The following is a 26,240-nucleotide window of genomic DNA, read 5'->3' as shown; positions in this document are numbered from 1 at the left end:
CTAATTTGCATGTAAGGATAAATTGGGGGAAATTATGGAATCTGCTGCAGAATAGAGAAACCCTAGATTTGGTAAATTCATGTAAAAAGATAGAGTTGAAGATTGAATTTAATTTTACAGAGCCCAAGGAAAAAGAAAAGAAGATTGAGAAAAGCAATGAAGGGACCTGAAAAGAATAGCATCGACAAATCAAAGATGGGAAGAAAGAAATTCTCTACTGTGCTGTGGGAGACGATGAACTTTAATTTTTATTTTATTTTATTTGTTTTGGTTTTGCACTTTAATTGCTTTAATGGCAGAGGTGAAACAAAATTTGTATTTAGGCACTTTATTATTATTATTATTATTATTATTCGAATCTCACCTCATGCGTTACACTTTAACCGTTTGTTTGTATTTTCTAATATCGTGGCATACGATTTTTAATAAAAATATATTATTAATATTTAAAAAAAAAAATTAAATTTACCACTTTATTTCAAATCACAACCAAACAAACTCTAGCATGAGTTAAAAGTAATATTTCCTACTTCCCATTTAATTTGTTCGTATTTTCTCTTTCGGTTATACCACATAATTTGTCTATTTGTTTTTGTAAAAATAATTTATAATTTTTTTAATCTTAATTAAAATAATTAGTTAAATTATTTTTAATTTATAATTATTTATATTATATAATAATTATTTTTATTAATATATTTTTAATTATTTATTAATTATACTGTTGCCCGAATTCCCGCATATACAAAAAATCGAACAAGTGAGGTGGAACCTAGAAGTAGTATTTTATGTTTACAGTATAGTGGTTAAATGGTAAAAACTGTAAAAAAAATAAAAATATCCTTCACGTATATTCAATTATCACTTTTGTATATTTTTTACTTTTGCAAAAATCGTTATTTCTGTCATTTGGTCGCACATAAGACAACCGTTGTGTGAACGTCGCGTGCAGCCGAATGACAAAAATAACGATTTTTAACGTGTAGGATATATTTTATTACTGAGATAAATAATAAACAAAAGTGATAATTGAATATACATACACTAATTTTTACAATTTTTCTTGTAAATGTATAAATGATTAATAAACTTCTATTTTTATTTATTTATTTATTTATCTTTTAGTTTTGTTTTAATTTTTCTTATTCAACTCTATGATTTTTATGAAATGTATGTATATATATTATATATAAATCATATTTATACTATTAAAAAAAATCCCAAGTTCATTTTATTGTAAGTTGAAACTGTAGTTAAAAGTTGAATTTTAAGTAATAGATAGTAATCCCTCCGTCCAGTTAGAAAGTATACATAATTCTATTTTGGGACGTCCAACTATAAAATAAACATTTCATTAAATACCTTACTTTTTTCCACAAATACCCCTACTTTACATCACATCATTACTTTTACACCAAAAAACAAAGGCAAAAATGTCGTTACATTACTTTTTAACTACCCACTATAATTAAAATACTATTATTTCTTAAACACCGCACCAAAAGTAAATGTATATTTTTTTTGTGGACGGAGGGAGTATTTGATTGTAAATTAAGAATATTAATCTCTCCGTCTCGTCGGAAAATTAAAAAATAATACTTCCTCTATTTTATAATAAATTATTCATTTTTTATTTTAGTCTGTCCTATAACAAAATATTCATTTTTTTATTAGTAATTTTATTATTTACCTAACATTACAATTACTCTTACAATTTACAATATATTACAAAAATGTTATTACTTTTATATCACACAATACTAATAAAGTTATTTTAGTTATTTCTACTTACATCCTAATATAATATTAATATTTTTAAAACTTCGTGCAAAAAATAAACGGATACGTAGTTATGAGACGGAGGGAATAATATTTTATTAATTAATGAAATTATATAAGTTTTGATATTTTTATATTTTAACTTTATGTATAAAGTAATTTTGTATGTAATTATATTAGTGTAATTTAAATAAAAATTAAACGTATTTAAGTGTTAGTGTATAATTACTTTTACTAAAAAATTTTTAAAAAAATAGTATTACACAAAAAAATAATAAAAAGAAGTAAGTTGAATTTGAATGAAAAAATATATATATTTTTTTATTTAAAATAATTATTATAATTGTTGTCAATATTTTATTAACGTAGATCCACACAAGTTTGTGGGCACCTAGTTGACCAAAAGTAAAATTTGTCTTGTTGAACTGGAGCGTATTTGTATTACATAAAGAAATAAAATAATTATTTAAAAAATATTTATATTTTTTTCATTTCAATTTATTTACTATTGTTTTATTTTAAAATATCCTAAAATATTTATAATTTTCTTTATTATATATATATATATTCTCCTTTGTATATGTAAATAAAAACCGATAAAATAATTTTAAAAATTATTAAAATGTTGCCACCTAAAGAAACAAAATTAAACAAAAATAATGGAACCAAGAAGATACTCCTTCCATACCAGTTAAAGTGTTACGTTATTGTAAATAAAAAAAATTAGGTAAAATATAATTAATAATAATTAAAAAATTGTATTGATAAAAATAATTAAATAATTAATTAAAATTTAAAAAGTACAAATTATAAAATTTAAAATATAATTAAAATATATAAATATAATTTAAAATAAATAAATAAATAAATTATATAAAACAAACGAAAGTGAAAAAAATAAACATATCAAGCAATTTTATTTTTAAAATTTTCTATAAAATTTGTTCTCATTATTATTCTTTTTTTTTTACAACTTCTTTTTTAATATATAAAATATACTCTCTTGCTCCCTCATATATATATATATATATGTATATATTTATAAGTTTTATGAAAGGTTTAAAAAAATGATATTTACATAGTAATTAGTGTTCTTTGGTATGTAAAATCTATTAAATTTTAATTTAACATATCCTCCGTATCATTGAAAGATTGTCGTTTGTTTTTTTTTTTACTTAAATTTTTTAATATTAATATTAGATTTTATTATTGTAAAGAAAATAAAAATGTTCCTCTTAGTATTGTATAATACTATAAAAGTATCAACATTTGTGTAATATATTGTAAGCTGAAATGATATTTATTATGTTAGGTAAATAATGCAATTATTAAATTATAAAATGATAACTTTCTTTTGAAACAAACAAAAATACAAAATAACAACATTTCAATAAAATAGAGAAAATATATTAATAAAATAAATATACATTTTAAGTGTATTTATAATATATATCTTATATAAAAGATACGAAAATGACAAAATATATTATTGTACAAGAAAAAAATATTACTCACTCCGTCCCACATATCATGTCCATGTTGTCGTTTCTGTCCGTTCCACATACCATATCACTTTCTTTTTTTGGAAAATAATTACACACTTTAATCTAATTTTAAACTTTTTATTTTTTATTTTTTAAATTTTAATTAAATTAATTAGTTATCTTAATTTTAATTTATGTTTATATTATAGGATAATTATTTTCACTAATACATTCTTAATTATCTATTAATTATACTCCTCATAAAATACACTGTCTACAGTGTAGCAGACACGATATATGAGACGGATGAAGTACTTTTTATAAAATACTATTGAATTAGAAGACTATTCAAATAAAAGATAAAATAATATTTTTTCACAAATATTAATATATTCTACATAGTTATTATTTTTATATTTTCTACTCGCTATGATATAACAAAATCCCTTTAAATTACTCCATCCGGCTCAGGTCTGTTACATTGTAGACACGATATTTTATGAGGGGTATAATTAGTAGATAATTAAGAATGTATTAGTGAAAGTAATTATCCTATAATATAAATAATTATAAATTAAGATTAAAATAACTAATTAGTTTAATTAAAATTTTAAAAAAAAATTAAAAGTTTAAAATGAAATTAAAGTGTAATTATTTTCCAAAAAAATTGAAAGTGACATGATACGTGGGATGACCAGAAACGACAATATGGACATGGTACATGGGACTGAGGGAATATTTTACAAGTCAAGCATACCCTTATTATCTCAATTTTTAACCAAGTAGCCATAATTGATTTACTACTCTCTCCGTCCAATTTCTATTGTCCTAAAGGATATTTACACGGTTTTTTAGGTGATTGTCTTTTTATTATGAATGAAAAAATTTGCTTTTAATTAGATTAAAAATAATAAATGAATTAATGGTAAAAATATTAAATTTGCATTTTAAAAAATCAATAGGACAATAGTTGTTAGACATTTCAAATAGAAAAATAGGATATTAATTTGTAGAGATGGCAATATTATATTTTTATTTATTATCATAATATTTTATTTATTTTCTACTTACTTTATTTTAATATTCAAATTATTATCATTACTTTTTTACCTTGAGTATCTAAATAAACTTATAAAGAGTAACAAAAATTCACCGTCCAAGTTTGTTTAGTGAGTGTTAACAATGGCGACGACGTGCCGACCCGGCATTGGGGTTCGGGTCATTCTTTTATTTACTTATTTATTTATTTTAAAGAAAAAAAAAAGCAGCACGCACACACCAATGCGGGTGTGTGTGAGAGAGAGAAATGGGTGGTGTGGGTGGGTGGCTGCACGCTTTTTTTTTCTTTAATTTTTTTTCCTTTAATTTTTTTTTTGTTTGGGGTTTAGTCTGTTCAAAATTCGATACTTTGGTGCTGTTGCTATTTCGGATGCTGGGGAACCAAAGCTGTGCTCAAGAAATAAAGCAAAAGACACCATCCTTGTCAACAAAATTAAGCCCCTCCCTCTCTCTCTCTCTCTCTCTCTCTCTCTTTCTCTCTCTAACTCTCTCTCTCACTCATACACAGACATATTCACTCACACACACATAATTGCATTATATTGTTCTTGAGGGATTCCAGAGACCAGTCTTCTCCTCTCATTTTGGTTTCTTGTTCAAAGAAAAAAAATAAAAAAGATTGAATCTTGATCAGGGCTGCATGTTGAAATCTAAGTTCTGAAAGATCGAGGATTCCTTTTTTACTTAAATAAGGAATGCCCATTTGTAATTTCCATTGAAAGTACAAAAAAAATAGCAAGAAAAGAAGCCATTGAAGAGAAGAGATTATTTTCTTACAAGGGTTTGTTTGGGTTCGAAAACTTCCCAGAGATTGCCACATGAAACATTGAGCAACAATGAAAGATGGAAACTCCAAGAAAAGCAAGGTAAGGTTTTTAAATTTTTTTTCTTTTTTAATTTTTTAATTTTTTGAGATTTGAGATTTTTATTTTTTGTGGGCTTTATGTGAAGCTTTCTTGGTCGAAGAGGCTGATTCGAAAATGGTTCAATTTCAAGAACAAATGTCAGGAGTACAAAACCGATGATGCTGTCAATGGAGGTTAGTTCACTTTCAAAAAATTTTAAAAATAAAAATAAAAATTCAATTTCTCCCAAAAAAAACCCCAAATTGACAAGAAACAATTTAATTGCATTTTAATTGCCCTATTATTACAAAATCTGCCAAGGAAAAACATATTGCCTTAATTTAGTAACAAAAGATTCGATTTTTATCATTAGTGCAATGGAGGAAGAGCTTCTCCGATAGGGAACCGCCGGCGCCGGCGCCGGCGATCAAGAAAAGCCGAACCGGTTAGTATCTTAACCTTACTTATTTTATTTCATTTTCGTTTATTTGAGAAATCCGACCTGCCGGAATCTCGCCGTCAAAACTTCCGGCCGGCCGTTCAATTTTAATCGACAAAAATTGCCTTAATCACTTATTTATTCATAAGTATTTGTTACCTTTTTTGGATCATGATCTGACCGTTGATGCCATTGTTTTGCAGAGAATCCGACGAAGAAGATCGACCGGACATATTCCCGGTCCCGATCCCGGTCGCGCCGCCGCCGCCGCGGCTATCTCGATCATCCTCAGATCATAAACATCCAAAACTACAGCGTCTTTGTATCGACGTGGAACGTCGGCGGAAAGTCGCCGCCGAACAGTATGAACTTAGACGATTGGCTGCACGCTGCGCCTCCGGCCGATATATACGTCCTCGGGTATAATCACTCATACATGTTGATACGTTTCGATATATATATATATAGCTCGGGAACATGTCTTGATCTTACAATGTCGTGTACTAGGTTTCAGGAAATCGTCCCGCTCAACGCCGGAAATATTCTCGGTGCCGAGGACAACGGTCCGGCGAAAAAGTGGCTTGGCCTAATCAAAAGAACGTTGAACAGCGCCGCACCCGGCGAGAGCTGCGGCAGCGGCCGGTGCTGCTACACCCCGTCTCCCGTGCCCGATCCCGTCGCCGAATGGAACGCCGATTTCGAAGGATCGATCCGGAACAAAGCCTCGACCTTTTTCCCGCGTCGATCGTTCCAAACGCCGCCGCAGCGGTGGAGAATGGAGGGCGACGCGTCGATACCGCAGCCTCGGCTAGACCGGAGATACAGCGTTTGCGATAGAGTAATTTTCGGTCATCGGCAGAGCGATTACGACCCAAATATAAGATGGGGTTACCGCCCGAGCGACGGATCGTCGAGCCAACGTCCGAGCGATTATTCTTCCGGGCATCGTCCGAGCGACTATTCGTCCGGTAATCGGGCGAGTGATTACTCATCTAGCCGTCGCCCGAGCGACTACTCCTGGGGACAGAGGGCGAGCGATTTTTCCCGGTGGGGTTCCGACGAGGATTATTTCCCCAGCGAGTCACCGAGCACGGTTTTGTATTCTCCGATCGAAGATGCGTATGCTTTTCCGGGACAATCGAGATACTCGTTGGTAGCGAGTAAGCAAATGGTCGGAATTTTTCTCACTGTATGGGTTCGGAGCGAGTTAACCGAGCACGTGGGGAACATCAAAGTCTCGTGCGTCGGTCGAGGGCTTATGGGCTATCTTGGCAACAAGGTTGCTCATCATTTACGTTACGATCGATCATTCCGGTTATCATTTGCTCGATTCTTAGTATACCGTTTTATTGCAGGGGTCGATATCGATAAGCATGTTGTTACATCAGACGAGTCTATGCTTCGTGTGTAGTCACTTGACGTCCGGTCAGAAAGAAGGCGACGAGCTACGTAGGAATGCCGATTTTATGGAGATTCTTAGGAAAACGAGGTTTCCACGAGTTAACAGCGCCGACGACGAGAAATCCCCCGAAACGATACTCGAGCACGAGTAAGATTCTCGTCTCTAACACATGAGAATTATCGAAAAGCAATGTATGATAAATTGTATTAACGAACATTTCGGTCGACGCAGTCGAATTATTTGGCTAGGAGATCTTAATTATCGAATAGCGCTGCCGTACCGATCAGCGAAAGCATTGATTGAAATGCAAAATTGGCGAGCCTTACTAGAGAAAGATCAAGTACGAGAAATTACGATCGATTTTTTTTCGCTATTCGATTACGCCTAGTTATATGTTTACTAAAATTGATCGCGATATCGTTTCTGGACAGCTGCGACTTGAGCAGCGACGGGGACGGGTATTCGATGGATGGAGGGAGGGGAAGATATATTTCCCGCCTACTTACAAATACTCGCGCAATTCAGACAGGTACGCCGGCGACGACATGCACCCGAAGGAGAAACGGAGGACGCCTGCATGGTAAGAATTCTTACAACACCCGTTGTCGTTTACGGATTTTTATTACAATCGGAACGCTTATATATATATTTATATCTCGAAGGTGCGATCGAATTTTGTGGTACGGTAATGGCCTTCAACAACTGTCGTACGCTCGCGGGGAGTCGAGATTTTCCGATCACCGGCCGGTGTCGAGCGTTTTCTGGGCAGAAATCGAGTCGGTCCCCAACCGGTTGCGGAAAAGCATGAGCTGCTCGAGCTCCCGGATTGAGGTTGAGGAATTGTTGCCGTACGCCCATGGCTACACCGAACTTTGCTTCTTTTGATCGACTAACACCGGTACGTTCTTTCTCATTTGTCGATTGATTTTTTACTTATATATGTCCGGCGTATATCTAATCGTTAAAACCCCATTTAATTGGTGTTAATTAGAGAACTCCCGTTTGTAGATAAATAAATAACCGATGTGTCTCCCTAATAGCTTAAGCTATTAGGTGAGACGTTCATGGTCATTTACGTTATGTAACATTTCTTTTTGTGAAAATTGTATTACTTATCGTCAAAATAAGAGGCTTATATATAGACAAAATAAAACAGACTCGATAAACTCAAATATAAGTAATCTAATGTATAGAGAAGGCCAAATCTATATTTAAATCTACTAAATCTAAACTGAATATTTAAAATATCTCAAATCTTACATTTTGTTGGCCTATATATTGACAATATAAACATATTTGATAGACTCAAATCTAAATAATCTAATACATGGATAAAATTCAAATCTAAATCTAAATCTACTAAATCTAAAACTTCATAGGTTAAGCTTTTAGGTAAGAATGTCATTTATATCATAGGTTAAGCTTTTAGGTAAAACTATCATTTACATAATCTAACAATTGCGATGATTTTAAATGACTCTGTCAAATTTATTAGTTTCCTTTAGTAGTGCGATAAATTTTGAGTCTCCAAATTTGATTGTAAGTTTTCAAATTCATTTTTATACTGTATTTCAATATTACCCGCGACCAAATGATGGATTTTAATTCCGAAGAAATTCATTTAAAATTAATCAATCCAACCAAACAGGGCCTAAGAGTTTTTACACGGCTACTTTGTCCGAAAGTCCAAACCGATTTAAAAGATGCATCGATGTAGTTTATTTGTAGATAATAACATCATCGCTTTATATATATTCATCCCGATCTGCAGGTGGCGATTTCTTACAAGGAATAACGAGTATTTGCCTGCAAATTCGTTCAGGCTTACTTTCTTACATTGCTACGGTCGATCACATTCTTGCTCGAAAGAGACACGGCTAAATTCAGCGCGACTCGATTAATCGAAACTTGACTAGGGATATAGTTCTGTGTTTCATATCGACGAGGTAAGCTTCTTGTCTTAATTTTGATTTTTTTTTTTGATCTTAGGAAGTTTGTTCTTACAAGAAATGGATAATCTTATGTAAATATTGCAGGAGATTTAAGGGCAAGGCTCGTTTGTTTGGTTCTTTTGAAAGGATTTTGGATTAATTAAGATTCTTTAATTTGTTCGGGCATATTCTTTTTCAGTTACGTTAAAAGTTTCGATCGTTAAGCCGTTATTTTTCAAGTGCGCTTAAGATTCTTGAATTAGTCAGTAGTAAGTGACCCTTTAGTGATGGTCAAAATAACATATAGATATATATATAATGTATGTATGTATAAACAGGGGCGGATGCAGTATTAACTATTATGTAAGGTGGGTGAATTGATACATAAAAAAAATTAAAAATAATATTAATTATTATTTAAATTACAAATGTATTCCTACGTATTAATTTTATTTTTATTTTATGAATCAGTGACGGTTTGTGTATTTAACAATACTCACCAAAAGAATTATTGATGTCTTATTTTTTTTCCCTTCAATCGCTTTCCTCTTTTAATAAAAAGATATTGCAACTACTTGCATAATTATATTCTACAGAATTATCATAAGCAAAATTGATGATTTTTGATTTATTATTAAGTAATTTCATTATTGATATTCAATACGACGAAATATCTTGGGATTCGAAGAATTTAAATGAACTTTCTATGAAACTTATTGAGACAAAGAAAAGTAGCAACTGCAAACGTGAAAATATCATTTTCAATTATAACTATTATCAAGAAAAAATGACGGAATAACATGAAAGAGTAATTATTAAATGATTGTTTCGTTACTTTCTTAGAAAGAGATGCATTTACGAAAGTTAGTATAGATGCTATTGTCAGTAGACACCAAAATATAAGATATCGTCGTGAACACTTGTAACTTATTTTGATGTATAAGTGATTGTTAATTTGAAATTTCGTATTTTTCTAATGTAAATTGTTATTTATTTATTTTAATTATATTAATTTATCGATCCACCAAATTCAAAATCTTAGATCCGCCAATTGTGTGTATGTATATATTGAAATTGGAGTGGAGTGAGAATGCGATGTTACAAACACAACTCCCAAATGCTAAAATGAATGATGATGGGATAAAGTAAACAATACATTTTTTTTTTGTCCCAATGTTTATATCATTTTTATTGAAAAGTTCTTTCTTTCTTTCCTTCATCATACTCTTTGTCTTAACAAAAATTTTGTACTCACTATATATTTTTACATTATTAAAAGAAAATAAACATTATTAAAAAAAAATGAAAAGAAGAACAACTCCTCCTTTCTCTAGTTCTTTGTATGTATCAACAACTATTGAACATGATATTGATTATGATTAATCAATATTCATGAAGTATAGTTATGTAAAGGATGACCCGATTAGATTTGTGACCGTGAGGTTATGGATTCAAACTCCCGATATAATTAGTAAATTAATTAAGAATGTATTAGTGAAAATAATTATCGTATAATAAAAATAATTATAAATTAAAATTAAGATAATTAATTAGTTTAATTAAAATTAAAAAAAATATACTCCCTCCGTCCCAGTACAATAGTCTTGTTTACTATTTTCTTCCCTCCAAAAACAATAGTCTTATTTCCATAAATAACCATATCACTGTTTAACTACCCTTACTCTTTCATTATTATTACACAATTGTCACTACATTTTACACTAATACACTCACAAGGGCAAAAATGTCTTTTATTTATAATTTTTATCCACTATCAATATAATATTAATATTCCTTAAATTTCGTGCCCAGTACAACTAAGAATATAGTTCCGGGACGAGGGAGTACAAATTACAAATTAAAATGTCTAATTTTTTTCAATAAATTAAAATGTATAATTTTTTCTCAATAAAAGAAAGTGAAATAAGTGAGACGGACCAAAATAAAAATATAGACAATGCTTTAGTGGGACAAGAGAAGTATAATTTTTAAACCTTCTTTTATAAAATATAGTATTAGTTTATTTTATAAAATATTAGATTCAAATTATTATTTAAATTAAAAATAAAAACAAGCATTAAATTATATATATATATATATTGTACCCTTAATGATGAGCATCTTACATGCAATGCAGGCCTGCTTTATGTAAAATAAATAAATTAAAGTGTTACTGTATTTTCTGAAAAGTTATTGGGCTTGCTTAATTATGACAGAGTCACTCACTCCTTGCTCTCTTTCTAATATAAATAATTATATCTTTACGCATATTTAAAAATTATTTTTGATACTTTATTTATAGTTTAATTTATTTTTATAAATATTATTCATACTTCTTCTATCTAAAAAAAAAAAATTATATTTGTCTAACTATTTTAGTTTATTAACAAAATACTATACCATACTTAGTTAAAAAAATTCAACCCTATTGTACTAATTATTTTCATTTATTTACACAATTGTCCAGACCATATACATTTTTTATTCTCAAATATTTTAATCTAAAATTTAAATTATTAACTTATAAAAATTTAATTTTATTCATTGAAAAAATATAAAAATATTTGTCCAAAAATTTTGAAACATATTGAAAAGGTGTATAAAAATATTCTGTTTTGACTATTCTAAAAACTATCCCAAAATTAATACTCCATTTAAGTGTTCTTTTCAACTTTATTTATTTATTTATTTATTTATTTATTTATTTATTATTATTATTATTATTATTATTATTATTAACTGTAATATCTCCCACTAAAATCACAAGTAAAAGCTTAAAATTCTAGTCTAACACTGCCATGGTAAGATGATTTTGCTTATTTTTGTCTTTAAAACAATTGAAAAAATTAAAAGGATTTTAATATTTATATATATGATTATTTTTATTATAACTAAAAATTAATATTTTTGAACAAAATAAAATAAAATAAATATATCGAGTTGAAATGAAAAATATTATTTATTCCTTTCATCTGATAAATTATGTGGATTTGATTGGATACAATAGTATTTTAATATAAAAATATTATGAGAAATTTTTTAATAAATTGATAAATATATATATATATATATAATAAATTTATTATTCCTTCCGTTTCAAATTGCTAATTCTGTCTATTCCACATTTAATGTCATTTTTTTTTGGAAAAATTATACTATATTTTAATTTTATTTTAAAATTTTTAATTTATAAAATAATTAATCATCTTAATTTTAATTTATAATTATTTATATTATAAATAATTATTATTACTAATATATTTGTTCGACGTGTGTCAGCGTGTTATTTTTTTATTATTATTATTTTAAATACATCAACAACTAAATACAAAATAATCGTGGAGCATTTTATATTATCAATATATTTTTTCATACTTTAATATAAAAAAATATTCAAATTAAAAATACAAAGCAACACTCTTTTTTTTTTTGTTTTTTTTGCTTTTTTTCTTTTTTTCCAACATATTTATTTTTATGGTCCCAAAGAAACACTTAGGACTAAAAAAATCATTACATGTAATAATTACTCCATCCGTTCCACATAATATGTTCTTATTTTCTATTTTCGTCTGTCCCACATAATTTGTCATTTTTATTTTTGAAAATATAATTATACACTTTAATCACATTTTAAATCTTAAATTTTATAATTTTTTTAATTTTAATTAAACTATTTATTTACTTAATCTTAATCTATAATTATTTTTACTAAATAATAATTATTTTTTACTAATACATTTTTTTAATTATCTATTAATTATATTTTATTTAAATTTTTATTTAAATTCTCATATCTACATTAATAAGCCCAAAAATATATGGGACGGAGGAAGTATATATTTGTCCAATAAATATTCATGTGGGTGCTTATCATATCAGATTGATAGATATGTATTGTGCCTTGCTAATAATAAGACAAAACAACAACAACAATAAAAATAATAATAATAATAATAATAATAATAATAATAATACAATAAAATAAAATAAAATACACACTAACACACGTCGGACTATGAAATGGAGCATAGCATGCACAATGACAAGTGTGTATTATTATCACTATTTTAATTTTATTTTATCGTTTTGCCTTTTCTATTCATATAAATATTTTATTAAAGAAATTAAATTAAATATTTAGTTTTCCAAACAAAGATCACATATAATATTAAATTTCATATTTTTTATTTAATTTTTATTGTTCTAAAATATATTTTTATTTTAGATAATTTATTATTATTATTATTTTTTTGTTATGAAGGTAGAAATTTATCTTTTATGATAAAGTAGAGATTAAAATAGGTAAATGCATAAAGAAAAAAAAAATTAAATTTGTATTTAAAAAATAAAATATGGCAATATTTATTAGACATTTCAAATAAAAAAATAAGACATTAATTTGTGGACGGAAGAAAAATATTATTTAAAAAAAAAATTCAGAACTTCAAAATTCTAACAATACCCATTAAATGTTGCAAGCTAATTGAATTTTAATATATCAAAATTATTTTATACATTTTTATTAACTAATAAAAAATTAATATATATATTTTTTTAAATTTTACTATAAAAAATAAAACAATGCATTGAATTTGAATGAAGAATGTACAAATTAGGGCATAAAAAACAAATAGGTCCCAAATACCATGTCCACGTTGCCTTTCTATCCGTCCCACATACCATGTCACTTTTTATTTTTTGGAAAATAATTACACACTTTAATCTCATTTTAAATTTTTTAATTTTATTTTCTTTAATTTTAATTAAACTAATTAGTTATTTTAACCTTAATTTATAATTATTTATATTATAGGATAATTATTTTCACTAATATATTCTTAATTATCTACTAATTACATCCCTTCTAAAATACCGTGTCTACAATGTAGCAGATACGGTATCTGGGACAGAGGGAGTATTAAGGAGAGGATAGAGTTTGTTCATTTTAATATATATATAGGTGAAATAATTCTATATAAATATTATTAAAAAATATAATATAAATATATATATATGTTAATATACTATATATAATATTTATATTTTACTTGTTTATAAAAAAAAATATTAATTTAATATAAAATATTATTTTTATATTAAATTATATAAAAAATAAATAAACGATGACCCAAAATAAGCAGTAACCGTATCTATGGTATCAGTGTCGTACAGCTGCATATATATATATATATCTATATATTACCGTAAATAAATATATTTGTTGGTATGTTGTCAGGAATCAGGATATGTATCTGCCTACCTATTTATAAATATTTGGATTTATCCTATCATTTTAAAACAAAATTTATATATATATACCTATACGAAGAAGAAATATAGTGAAGAAATATATAAGTAGGAATTTTTATTTTTTATACCGTGGAAATCTGCAGCCGTTATCCAAAAGTGCAGACTGCCGAACCTAATATTTTATAAATTAAGCGCGACGGACAAGTCACACTAGGCGAACCATGTGTAGCAGGTGACCTACGCGTTGTTAAATGACCAGAGATTTTTACGATGAAATGAGCGTAAGATGATGATGAAATAACAAAGCATGTACATATAATATGAAAATGATCGCGGTAAAATATTTGATCATACTTATCTATTTAAATCAGATTCTCGACTCTAGACTTTAGAGAAGTTACAACGAGGCTTCTGAGACCCAATTAAGAACATTATTTTAAGAAAAAAGTTGATGTCACTGGATATTTCTATAACCCGGTCGAGCCAATGCCTATATATAATGAATTACTCCCTCCGTTCCACATACCATGTCCACGTTATCGTTTCTGTCCGTCTCACATTCCATGTCATTTTTTTTTAAAAATGATTACACACTTTAATCTCATTTTAAACTTTTTAATTTATTTTTTTTATTTTAATTAAACAAATTAGTTATCTTAATATTAATTTATAATTATTTATTTTCACTAATACATTCTTAATTATCTATTAATTACATATCTCCTAAAATACTATGTCTACAATATAACAGACATAGTATATGAAACGAAGGGAATATTATTTATATTGTATATATTTTTATTAAAATATATCTTAAATTATAAATCAAATATTAATTAAATACACCCGCAAATAAATTTGTGTCTATCCAATATAATAGACTTTAGTTTATATTTAATTTGTAATAGATAAACTTAGACCCAAAAAGAATATTAAAAAAAAGGGAAAAAAATAATTATGATTGCATTAGACTAAATTTGTAGGAAATTTATATACTGATTGTATATGCAAATGAGAAAATGAATTTTTTTTTTTTTTTTTTTTTTTTACTTGCTTATCATAAGAAAATAAAAAGACGTTTTTTAAAATTTTGTTTTTTTTTTTTAAAAAAATTACATTACCTTCGTTACTATAAGAAGAGTATTATTGATTTTTTTCATGTTGATATTTGAATATTAATTATAATATCGATATTAGTACAAATAAATAAAAATGACAAAAAAATACATCTATTCATTTTTTATAATAAAAATTTAATGACATCTGTAAAGTAAATTATACAAATATATACTAACATTTTAAATATTAAGTACAATAATACAAAAGATAAATAATGTGATTTTATACGAGGGAGGTAGCATTACTATTTTTAACAATTATTTCCTATTTTCTATTATAAAAGTAAAAAAATACACATTATATTAGTAGAATTTATATTTAAAAAAATTATATTTATTTTTATATGACAAAAGTTTTTTATAATAAAATTATTGGATAATAAAAAAGTTAAAATTAAATACAAATTAACAATCGTTACTTAATTAGTAATAATTTTTATTATTATAAATTAAATTTTATTTTAAAATTTCAACATATTAATTTTAAAATATTATAGAACAAGTTAGTTTTCACCAAGTAATTGATTTTCACCGACTATTAATAACTTTTACTTTTATTTTTATTTATTACCATACATAACTTCAAAGTAACTATTATTATTATTATTATTTAGGTATTAAACAAACTTTTTTATGAAAAAAAAAAAATATATATATATATATATAGTCTACACAATAATAGTCTAATCCGTGACACGACATAACAATTCGATACGAAAATACGAAATAATTAGGTTTGGGTCAATGATTTCAATATACGGATTGACACGAATCCGACATTTTAATAAACGGGTCGGGTTAGAATAGAGACTCTCAACTCAAATCCGACACGACAATCTGATTATAATATATTATATTAATTAATATTTTTTATATATGTAAATAATTCTAATTTAATAATTAGCTCACATATTAAATTAAATTAATTTTAAATAATTATATGTAATTTATTGTACACATTACAATAAATCTATTCAACACTAATATAATGCGACAATACGACAAATAATAATTAAATTTGAATTAAAAATTTTGACTTAATTAGATATACGAGTCAACTATTTTGAGAAGGAAGGAGTACTTGTAAGTGTAAAATAAATAAATATAAAAGAAAGTAAATTGCAGATATTTTAAAGTATTTTAAATTAAAAATAATAGCTGATTCTATATTTTAACACATGAGGTAGTATTTAATAGAAGGATCTCTATTCTACTTATTATATCCAGTTATTATAATCACAAAAATTTAAAATAAATAAAATTAATAAATAATCAAAAATATAAAAAAATAATAATAATTATTCAAATTGAAAATATAATTCAGACTGCATGCATCGTCAAGTTTCCTCGTTCTCACACACGTACACTATGAAAGAACACGTGGCAACCATGCACGATTTTCCCGCCCTATAAATACCGCTCTCCTTCACTGCAACTTCAGCATCCAACAATGGCGATCAACTTCACTACTAAGCTCACTCTTCTCTCTCTCCTAGCTCTCGCTCTTCTCATCCTCCCCTCCCACTGCTACACCAGGCGAGAGGAGGAGGAGGACAAATCTCCGGAGGGAATACTGATCGAGTGCTTTACCAGGTGCAGCAGAGAGCAGCCGAGCGAGGGACGATCCACCGACTGTGAGAGGAAATGTGTGGTGCGGTACAAGCAGCAGAAGGAGGAGCAGCAGGAGGAGCGCCGCCGCGGCGGAGGCGGAGGTAATTATATGTTAATTCCGGCGATGTTAATTTAGGTTTTTTTTTTTTTTTTTTCAATTGAGTTTTAATTTGGGGGAAAAGAAAACCGTTCCTAATCTGTAACTGAAACTGTACGATACCGTGCGGATTTGTACTTTAGAGGAGCACAACCGCCGTGATCCTGAGCAGCGATTCAGAGAGTGCCAGAGCAGATGCGAAGCGGAGCAAGGAGAGCGGAAGCAGCACTGCCAGCAAAGATGTCGCCAGCAATTCGAGAAGGAGAGAAGAGAACAACGCGGCGAGGGGAATCGTCGAGAACGGGAGGAAGAAGGGGAAGATGAGAGGCAGGAAAGCCAAAATCCATACTATTTCGAGTCAAAGAGGTTCGATACCAAGTTCAAAAATCAGGAAGGTCATATCAAAGTTCTCGAGAGGTTTTCCAAGAGATCGGAGCTCCTCCAAGGCATAGATAACGATCGAGTAGCTTTTCTGGAAGCAAATCCCCAAACAATCATTCTCCCTCACCACGCTGATGCTGAAGCCGTTTTCGCGATCGTCAGAGGTGAATTTTGTTCTTCCTCGTTCTAATCCGTCAAAATAGGGTAAATTTGGGGATTTTGGTGAGCTAAGCTAACCGTTCGATCAACAATGGCAGGGAAGGGAACAATAAACTACATATGGAAGAACCAGAGGCTTTCGTTCAATTTGAAGCGTGGAGATGTCATTAGGGTTCCTGCAGGATCAATCGGCTACCTAATAAACAACGACAACGAAGAAAAACTCTACGCTCTGAATTTCTTGCGCCCGATAAACACTCCAGGCAAATATGAGGTAACAATAACATCGATCCAATTGTGGATAATCTGATTCACTTGAGACTACAGAAAATTAAACCTACACTCTGTGTTCGTAGGCATTCTATGGTGTGGGGGGAGAGAATCCAGAATCATTCTTCAATGTTTTCAGCAATGAAATACTCGAAGCAGCTTTTAAGGTAATTGAGAAAAAAGCTAAACCATCTCTGCCTACTTTGTGATTAAATCTTGCTGTGATTGATACTATGGAGATGAATTTCTGTTTGTTCAGAGTCCGAGGAAGGATGTGAAGAGGCTATTCGGGCAGCAGAACAAGGGGGTAATAATCAAGGCCTCTGAAGAACAGATCAGGGCATTGAGCCAAGAATCAGAATCTTCGAGGGGAAGGAGAGGGGGGGAGAATTGGGGGCCAATCAATCTGTTCGAGCAGCGGCCATTGTCGAAGAACGAGTACGGACAGCACTTGGAAGCCTCTCCCGAACAGCACGAGCAGCTGAAGGATTTGGATCTGTCAGTCGGATTCGTGAACATCAAGAAAGGTGCCATGACTGCTCCTTATTACAACTCGAGGTCGACGAAATTGGTGTTCGTTGTTAGGGGGAGAGGCAGATTCGAAATGGCGTGTCCCCATTTGTCTTCTTCTTCGAAGAGGGAGCAGAATGGCGACACGCACTACGAGAAGGCGAGTGCAGATTTGTCCGTTGGGGATTTGTTCGTCTTCCCGGCGGGACACCCTATCGCCATTGTTGCGCACAAGGATTCGGATCTGGAGCTGGTTTCGTTCGGGATCAGGGGGTCTAACAACCAGAAATACTTCCTAGCAGGTAAGAACACAACATTATTATTATTATGTCTCGAGCAATGATTAGGAGTATGATCAATTAATAGTGATGATGATGATGCAGGGAGAGATAGTGTGTGGGAGAAAGTGCAGGCGGAGGCGAAGGAGCTGTCGTTCAGGTTGCCGGCGAAGGAGGTTGAGGAGATACTGAGGAGGCAAGGAGAGTCGCAGTTCTTGGCAGGTCCGAATTTGCAGAAGCAGGAGAGAGAAGGGAGGTTTGTGGGGTCTATTTTGGACTTTGCTGGCTTTTAAATAGAGGAGAGAGAGAGGGAGGAAGGAAGAAAGGTGTGGAGTGAGAGTGAAGTTTTGTTGATAAATAAGGGTATGTGATGCGATGATGATGAGTAAGTGAGGGAGCCCTTGTACCTTAAAGCTTTTGAATAAATATAATGATAATATTAAATAGTACTCCATCCACGAGTTATTCTTTTTTTTTTTTTTTTTTTTTTTTTTTTTTTTTAATATTAATGCAATAATATTTGTAAAAAATTTATACAAATACAAGAATATTTTTAATTTAATAAAATATATAAAGTATTTGAAGAAAATGTACAAATAAGAAGAAATGATAAAAATATTCTTATTAGTGTTCTAATATTAATATATTGTAAAAAAATTTATATAATTATAAAAATATTTTTAATTTGAAAAAATACAAAAAATATTTGAATAAAATTTAGTACAAATTAAAGAAAAATGACAAAAATATTTTATTGGTATCTTGTAATATTAATAGAATGATATTTATAAAAAAATTATATTTAATATTTTTAATTTAATAAAATAAAAGAAGTATTTGAAGAGAAAACAAACAAATATATATATATATATATATATGTGATAAAATACAAGAGATAAAGAAAACATGCTTAGATGCTCATATGGGATGGGACTATCTTTTATAATTATTTTAATAGCTAGTTATGTAATTAAAATATTTATTATGTTTTGATGGAATAAATTTTTGGGTACAAAATTATGTAGGATAAATTGATTTTACTTATGTAGATGCATTTGATGATTCTGTTCATTAAATATTTAATTTTCTTATAAAAAATAATAATTCAATATAAAATATTACTGTTATATGGGTACATAATAGCATAACCTAATAACATGCAAAAAGGCCCCGCATGACAAATCGTCCGACAAGATAAATCATACTATAAGATCGAAGACTTAAGATGGATGGATAGGATACAATCTTGAAGAGACCTAGGTTGCTCGGGTAGGGTCGGGCCATCAACTTGGGTAGAAAACGGGCTATAAGTACATATAATTTGAGTCCACACGAATTTATTTTTAGATATTCTTCAAAAAGTCTCATACCAGTGGAGTTCACTTGGGACTTATAAAGTGTGCAATTTTCGTCACAACTTTCGATATGAAACTTGGATTTGCACCCCAACAATATATATATATATATTTCAGCATTTGAAACTAATCATATTCACATATATAAAAATTCAAAAAATTTAAATACGATTCAAACTTGAAGACAAGAAGACTTTTAGTTCCCATATTTGCTAGATTAAATTCCAAAGGAATTTTTACTAACTTCATTAGACATTTAGCAATGACATCTCAAAAAAATACTCCCTCCGTCCAATTTCTATTGTCCTAAAGTATATTTGTACGATTTTTAAGGTGATTGTTTTTTTGTTATGAATTGACAAATTTACCCTTAATTGTATGGTAGAGATTAAAAGTAATAAATGAATTAGGGTAAAAATGTAAAATTTGTGTTTAAAAAAAAAGGACAATAGTTGTTGGACGTTCCAAATAAGAAAGTAGGACATTAGTTTGTGGACGGAGGGAGTAGAATATAACATCTATACATTATGTTATATATATATATATATATGGCAATTGATATGTTTCTTTTTTTATGGGTTTGAGAAAAAGTTGGGTTTGAATTTGATATTAAAATAATGTATAATGAGATATTTTATTAAAGAAAAAAATATACTCTTTCTGTTCACATATAAAGTAAACATTTACTTTTGGCCCGCAGTGTTTAAAAAATAATAGTATTTTAATTATAGTTGATAGCTAAAAGTAGGGTAATGATATTTTTGTCCTTGATATTTGGTATAAAAGTAATGATACAATGTAAAGTACGGATATATGTGAAAAAAAGTGAAATATTAATAAAATGTCTATTTTGAAATTGGATATCCCAAAATAAAACGGAGAGAGTATTTTTTTTTCAAAAGATACATAATCCAAATAATATAAATTTGAAATTTTTGGCAAAAAGAAACAATTGACTTTTAGGATGGATTTGAAATTCAATAGAAAATAAAATTTCAAATATTTTTTATATATTTTAAATTTATATTTTTATATAAATAATATTTTTAAAATTAATTTTTATAAAAAAATATCGTTTAATAAAACTTTAAAAGAAAACATAAATCAAAAAATTATTTTACATTTTTCTACTAAATACAATTAATATTTTTAGACTATAAATACTACTTCCTCATCTTTTAAGTCCGTTCATTATTAATTTTGATAAAATTAAATTTTTAATATTTAATTATTATTCTATATTTAGTCCTTATTTATTATAATTACGACTATCTTAAATTTATCCACAATTATATTTTTATTTATATCACTTTTTTTTAATAAAATATTTATTTTATTTAATCTTTATGTTCGACCTAAATAAATTATTTTGATAGAATGGGAAGAATATTTAAATATATAATTAAATAATGTATATCATTATTTATTATTGAACCAAATATTATATTCCAACTATTGCGTTTGTTTGGGGGATTCAACCAAAAATATCAAATCCAACATCTATTTTTCATTTTTTATATTATACTAAAAATCAATTTTACATTTAAAACATCATATCAACAACTATTTATATCACATCATACAACTATTCAAATTTAAAATTTTTATTATTCAAATCTCAATTCAAAATCCAAACCCCCAAACAAACACACCATTGATTAACAATAGAATTCAATGGGATATATTTAGGGTGTGTTTGTTTGGAGGATTAGATTAGATTTCTATTATTCATCCCATTTTTTTTCCCCAAAAACATCAAATCAAACACCTATTTTTTATTTTTTATATTATACTAAAAATCAATTTTACATTCAAAACATCACATCATACAACTATTCAAATTCAAAATTTTTACTATTCAAATCTCAACTAAAAATCTAAATCCCCGAACAAACACACCCCTTATTTTCAGTCAAATATTAACGAGCAAAATTATTTATTTCACCAAAAATTATACTCCATTAAACAATAGAAGAAATAAATATGGTGGGTTTGTTTTGTAAATTTGATGGTTTTTTTTTTTTTTATGTAAAATATAAAAATAAAACATAGTTATAATATATTAGTTTTTTTAAAAAAATTATAGTATTTCTAATTCAAAGTTATAATTGAATTTTAAATAAAATAATAATTATCTATTAATAATATATATATACTTGTCTCTATTGCCGTTTATTTTTTTCACATGAATTATATAAATCAATAGAAAAAATTAAAATACTATAGTGTGATATTTATAGGTGTGTTTGTTTGGAAGTTTGAATTTTGAGTTAGAGATTTGAATAGTACAAATTTTGAAGTAGAATAATTGCAGGGGTGTCAAAAGTAAACAAGACCCGAAAAATCGAATCCGTTCGACCTGAAATGTTTTAGGTCCGAGTATGGGTATTTCGAGTTTGAAAAAATCGGGTCGACCTGAACCTGAAACGAAAAAATTCGTGTCGTGTTCGGATCGTGTTTCGGGTTGACTTGATTACCTGAAATATAAAAATCAAGTAAGATTTTGGGTTAAATATTTCGGGTTGACCTAGAATTTTTATTATTATTATTTTAATTTATAATATTCATATTATTTTAAATATAAAATAATATAAAAATTAAAATAAAAATTATTTTTTTTTAGGTCAATTTAATTTTTTTTTTTAAATTTTCAGGTCTGTTTCGTGTCGAGTTCGTATCGGATTTGTTCGGATTTCGGGTGACCTGAAACTAATTCAGAACCTGACCTGAAAGAATTCGTATCGTGTTTGGGTCTAGGGTTTCGTGTCAGATCTCGGGTTCAGGTTGACAGTTTTTTTGTTATCCCCATGGCTCAACTCGACATGAACACGACCCAAAAACACGAATTGACACTCCTAAATAATTGTATAATGTATATAAATAGGTATTATGTAATGTTTTGATTATAAAATTGAATTTTAGAATAATATAGAAAATAAAAAATAAGTGTTATTCTATTGGGCACGAATTAAAAAATAAAGATAAATCACTTTTTTGCCCTTATGAATATATTAGTGTAAAAAATAGTGACAATTATGTAGTAATAATAAAAAAATAAAGATAATTTTATAATGATATATTTATTTATAAAAATAAAACTATTATTTTGAGACAGACAAAAAAAATATAAATAAAACTATTACATTCAAAAGAGATAATAAAAATAACAATGTTAGAAAGAGAGTGACAATTTTCGTTTTATAGTCGCTGCTCGAACGGAGGCGTGTAAGCTCCACTGAAATAAAAACTCGTCAAAATAAAAAAATAAATATTTATATATGTACGGCCTGGTTTGCAAGTTTTAGGTTCGACTGAAAATAGGTTCGACCGACCATTTACCTGAAAGTTTAATCTACCCAGTTTCGAGCTTTGAAGTCATCCAAAAAAATAAATAAATAAAAAATAAATGGTAACACTAACAAGAGGAGTAGGCATGACATGAAAGGAATTATGGAGCTTTGATTTAATTTATTTATCTATTTATCATTCATTATTATTATTATTATTATTATGGACATAAGCGCTCTCTCTCTCTCTCTCTCTCTCTCTCTCTCATGTATTATTTATTACACAAGAAACTACAAACACCACAGACTCCTCTCTTCTTCCTCAACCCAACTCCATTAAATTAAAAGCCTGCAAATTCCAAAACAGATCCCACAAACCTCTCCTCTCTCTCCTTCTGCCAATTCGGACCTGCGAAGAACTGCGACTCTCCTTGCCTCCTAAGTATCTCCTCAACCTCCTTCGCCGGCAGCCTGAACGACAGCTCCTTCGCCTCCGCCTGCACTTTCTCCCACACACTATCTCTCCCTGCAACATCATCATCGTCATCATTATTAATTGATCATACTCTTAATCATTGCTCAAGACATACTAATAATAATGTTGTGTTCTTACCCGCTAGGAAGTATTTCTGGTTGTTAGACCCCCTGATTCCGAACGAAACCAGCTCCAGATCAGAATCCTTGTGCGCAACAATGGCGATGGGGAATCCCGCCGGGAAGATGAACACATCCCCAACGGACAAATCTGCACTCGCCTTCTCGTAGGGCGTGTCGCCTTTCTGCTCTCTCTTCGAAGAGAACTGGGGACTCGCCAATTCGAATCTGCCTCTCCCCCGAACAACAATCACCGCTTTCGTCGACCTCGAGTTGTAATAAGGAGCAGTCATGGCACCTTTCTTGATGTTCACGAATCCGACTGATAGATCCAAATCCTTCAGCTGCTCGTGCTGTTCGGGAGAGGCTTCCAAGTGCTGTCCGTACTCGTTCCTCGACAATGGCCGCTGCTCGAACACATTGATTGGCCCCCAATTCTCCCCCTCTCTTCTTCCTCTCGACGATTCTGATTCTTGGCTCAATGCCCTGATCTGCTCTTCAGAGGCCTTGATTATTACCCCCTTGTCCTGCTGCCCGAATAGCCTCTTCAGATCCTTCCTCGGACTCTAAACAAACAGAAATTCATCTCCATAGTATCATCACAGCAAGATTTAATCTCAAAAAATATGGAAATATGGTTTAGCTTTTTCTCAGTTACCTTGAAAGCTGCTTCGAGTATTTCGTCGCTGAAAATATTGAAGAATGATTTTGGATTCTGTCCCCCCACACCGTAGAACGGCTAACAACAGAGAGTGGAGGTTTAATTTTCTGTAGTTTCAAGTAAATCAGATTATCTACGATTGGATCGATGTTACCTGAAATTTGCCTGGATTGTTTACAGGACGCATGAATTTCAGAGCGTAGAGTTTTGCTTCGTTGTCGTTGTTAATTATGTAGTTGATTGATGCTGCAGGAACCCTAATTACATCTCCACGCCTCAAATTGAACGATCGCCTCTGGTTCTGCCATATGTAGTTTATTGTTCCCTTCCCTGCCATTGTTGATCAATCGGTTAGCTCACGAAAATCCCTAATTAGAACAGAGAAGAACAAAATTCACCTCCGACGATCACGAAAACGGATTCAGCATCGACGTGGTGAGGGATAGCGATGGCTTGGGGATTTATTTCCAGGAAACCTATTCGATCGTTGTCTATTCCTTGGAGGAGCTCCGATCTCTCGGAAAACCTCTGGAGAACTTTGAATTGCCCTTCCTCGGTTTTGAACGTCGTATCGAACCTCTTCGACTCGAAATAGTATGGATTCTCGCTTTCCTGTTTCTCCTCTTCTCCTCTGCTCGATCGGCGATTCCCCTCGCCGCCTTGCTCTCTTCTCTCCCTCTCGAATTGCTGGCGACATCTCTGCTGGCAGTACTGCCTCCGCTCTCCTTGCTCCGCTTCGCATCTGCTCTGGCACTCTCTGAATCGCTGCTCAGGATCACGGCGGCTCTGCTCCTCTACAGTACAAATCCGTACGGTATCGTACAGTTTCAGTTACAGATTAGGAACGGTTTCCTTTTCCGCCAAATTAAAACTCAATTGAAAAAAAAAAAAAAAACCCTAAATTAACATCGCCGAAATTAACATATAATTACCTCCGCCACCGCCGCGGCGGCGCTCCTCCTGTTGCTCCTCCTTCTGCTGCTTGAACCGCCCCACACATTTCCTCTCGCAGTCGGCGGATCGTCCCTCGTTCGGCTGCTCCCTGCTGCACCTTGTGAGGCACTCGATCAGCCTTTCCTCTGGAGATTTGTCGTCGTCCTCCTCCTCGCGCCTGGTGTCGCAGTGAGAGGGGAGGATGAGAAGAGCGAGAACTAGGAGAGAAAGGAGAGTGAGCTTAGTAGTGAAGTTGATCGCCATTGTTGGATGCTGAAGTTGCAGTGAAGGAGAGCGGTATTTATAGGGCGGGAAAATCGTGCATGGTTGACACGTGTGGCTTCATAGCGTACGTGTGTGAGAATGAGGAAACTTGAAGTTGCATGCAGTCTGAATAATATTTTTAATTTAATAATAATAATCTAAATTTAGGTTGCGGACAAACCCCAACGCTTCTCACGTGGCGGTCACGTGATAACGAGTAAAACTCGAATAGTACGAATGTCTTTGTTTTTGATTTGGATTTGGATTGTCTATTTTAAATGTTATGAATGTTTTTATTTAGTATTTTCTTTTTTACTATATATTAATAGTAATTGTTTGTAAAAATATATAGACTAAATTTTTTATTTTTTATTATTATTTTTTTATTTAAATATATTAATTATTATATCAAAATATAATACAATTTAAGAGAAAATAACAAAAAATACTTATATAAATGTCTTAGAATATTAATATAATAATATTTGTATAAAATAATACAAATATAAAAATATTTTTAATATTAAAAATAA

At 29.7% G+C, this 26,240-nt stretch overlaps 3 protein-coding genes across 6 annotated transcripts; 2 read left to right on the top strand and 1 right to left on the bottom strand.

Annotated features, from left to right (window-relative positions):
- The first annotated feature begins 4,703 nt into the window (after window positions 1–4,703).
- Window positions 4,704–9,361, top strand: LOC127249356 (type IV inositol polyphosphate 5-phosphatase 7-like). 4 transcript variants are annotated; one of them, XR_007838301.1, is made up of 11 exons: window positions 4,704–5,188; window positions 5,274–5,361; window positions 5,541–5,612; window positions 5,810–6,026; window positions 6,114–6,885; window positions 6,962–7,155; window positions 7,240–7,348; window positions 7,440–7,588; window positions 7,671–7,906; window positions 8,831–8,954; window positions 9,045–9,361. XR_007838301.1 is itself a non-coding variant. In XM_051272110.1 (10 exons), exons 1-9 carry the CDS (start codon window positions 5,159–5,161, stop codon window positions 7,891–7,893), a joined length of 1,854 nt encoding a protein of 617 aa, XP_051128067.1. In that variant the 5' UTR covers window positions 4,704–5,158; the 3' UTR covers window positions 7,894–7,906; window positions 8,831–9,038. The 4 variants fall into 4 exon arrangements, 2 of the variants coding, with proteins under 2 accessions (XP_051128067.1, XP_051128066.1); XR_007838300.1 differs by having other exon boundaries at window positions 4,706–5,188; window positions 8,780–8,954; window positions 9,045–9,356; XM_051272110.1 differs by lacking the exon at window positions 9,045–9,361 and having other exon boundaries at window positions 8,831–9,038.
- Window positions 9,362–16,757: 7,396 nt separating this feature from the next.
- LOC127249140 (vicilin Cor a 11.0101-like) lies at window positions 16,758–19,062 on the top strand. The gene is made up of 6 exons (XM_051271807.1): window positions 16,758–17,019; window positions 17,159–17,560; window positions 17,654–17,829; window positions 17,912–17,992; window positions 18,085–18,637; window positions 18,719–19,062. The coding sequence occupies exons 1-6, from the start codon at window positions 16,758–16,760 to the stop codon at window positions 18,904–18,906; spliced, it is 1,662 nt and encodes a 553-aa protein (XP_051127764.1). The 3' UTR covers window positions 18,907–19,062.
- Window positions 19,063–23,407: 4,345 nt separating this feature from the next.
- LOC127249186 (vicilin Cor a 11.0101-like) lies at window positions 23,408–25,738 on the bottom strand. Its single transcript, XM_051271885.1, has 6 exons — window positions 25,443–25,738; window positions 24,909–25,304; window positions 24,665–24,840; window positions 24,508–24,588; window positions 23,869–24,415; window positions 23,408–23,781 (listed from the first exon to the last, which is right to left on the bottom strand). Exons 1-6 carry the CDS (start codon window positions 25,705–25,707, stop codon window positions 23,597–23,599), a joined length of 1,650 nt encoding a protein of 549 aa, XP_051127842.1. The 5' UTR covers window positions 25,708–25,738; the 3' UTR covers window positions 23,408–23,596.
- Window positions 25,739–26,240: the final 502 nt, after the last annotated feature.

The sequence above is a fragment of the Andrographis paniculata genome, unplaced genomic scaffold (assembly GCF_009805555.1).
Source record: "Andrographis paniculata isolate CXL003 unplaced genomic scaffold, ASM980555v1 Contig35END, whole genome shotgun sequence".
NCBI lineage: Eukaryota > Viridiplantae > Streptophyta > Magnoliopsida > Lamiales > Acanthaceae > Andrographis > Andrographis paniculata.
The sequence above is the reverse complement of the archived record's forward strand: the minus strand, read 5'-3'. Positions and strand labels throughout refer to the sequence as shown.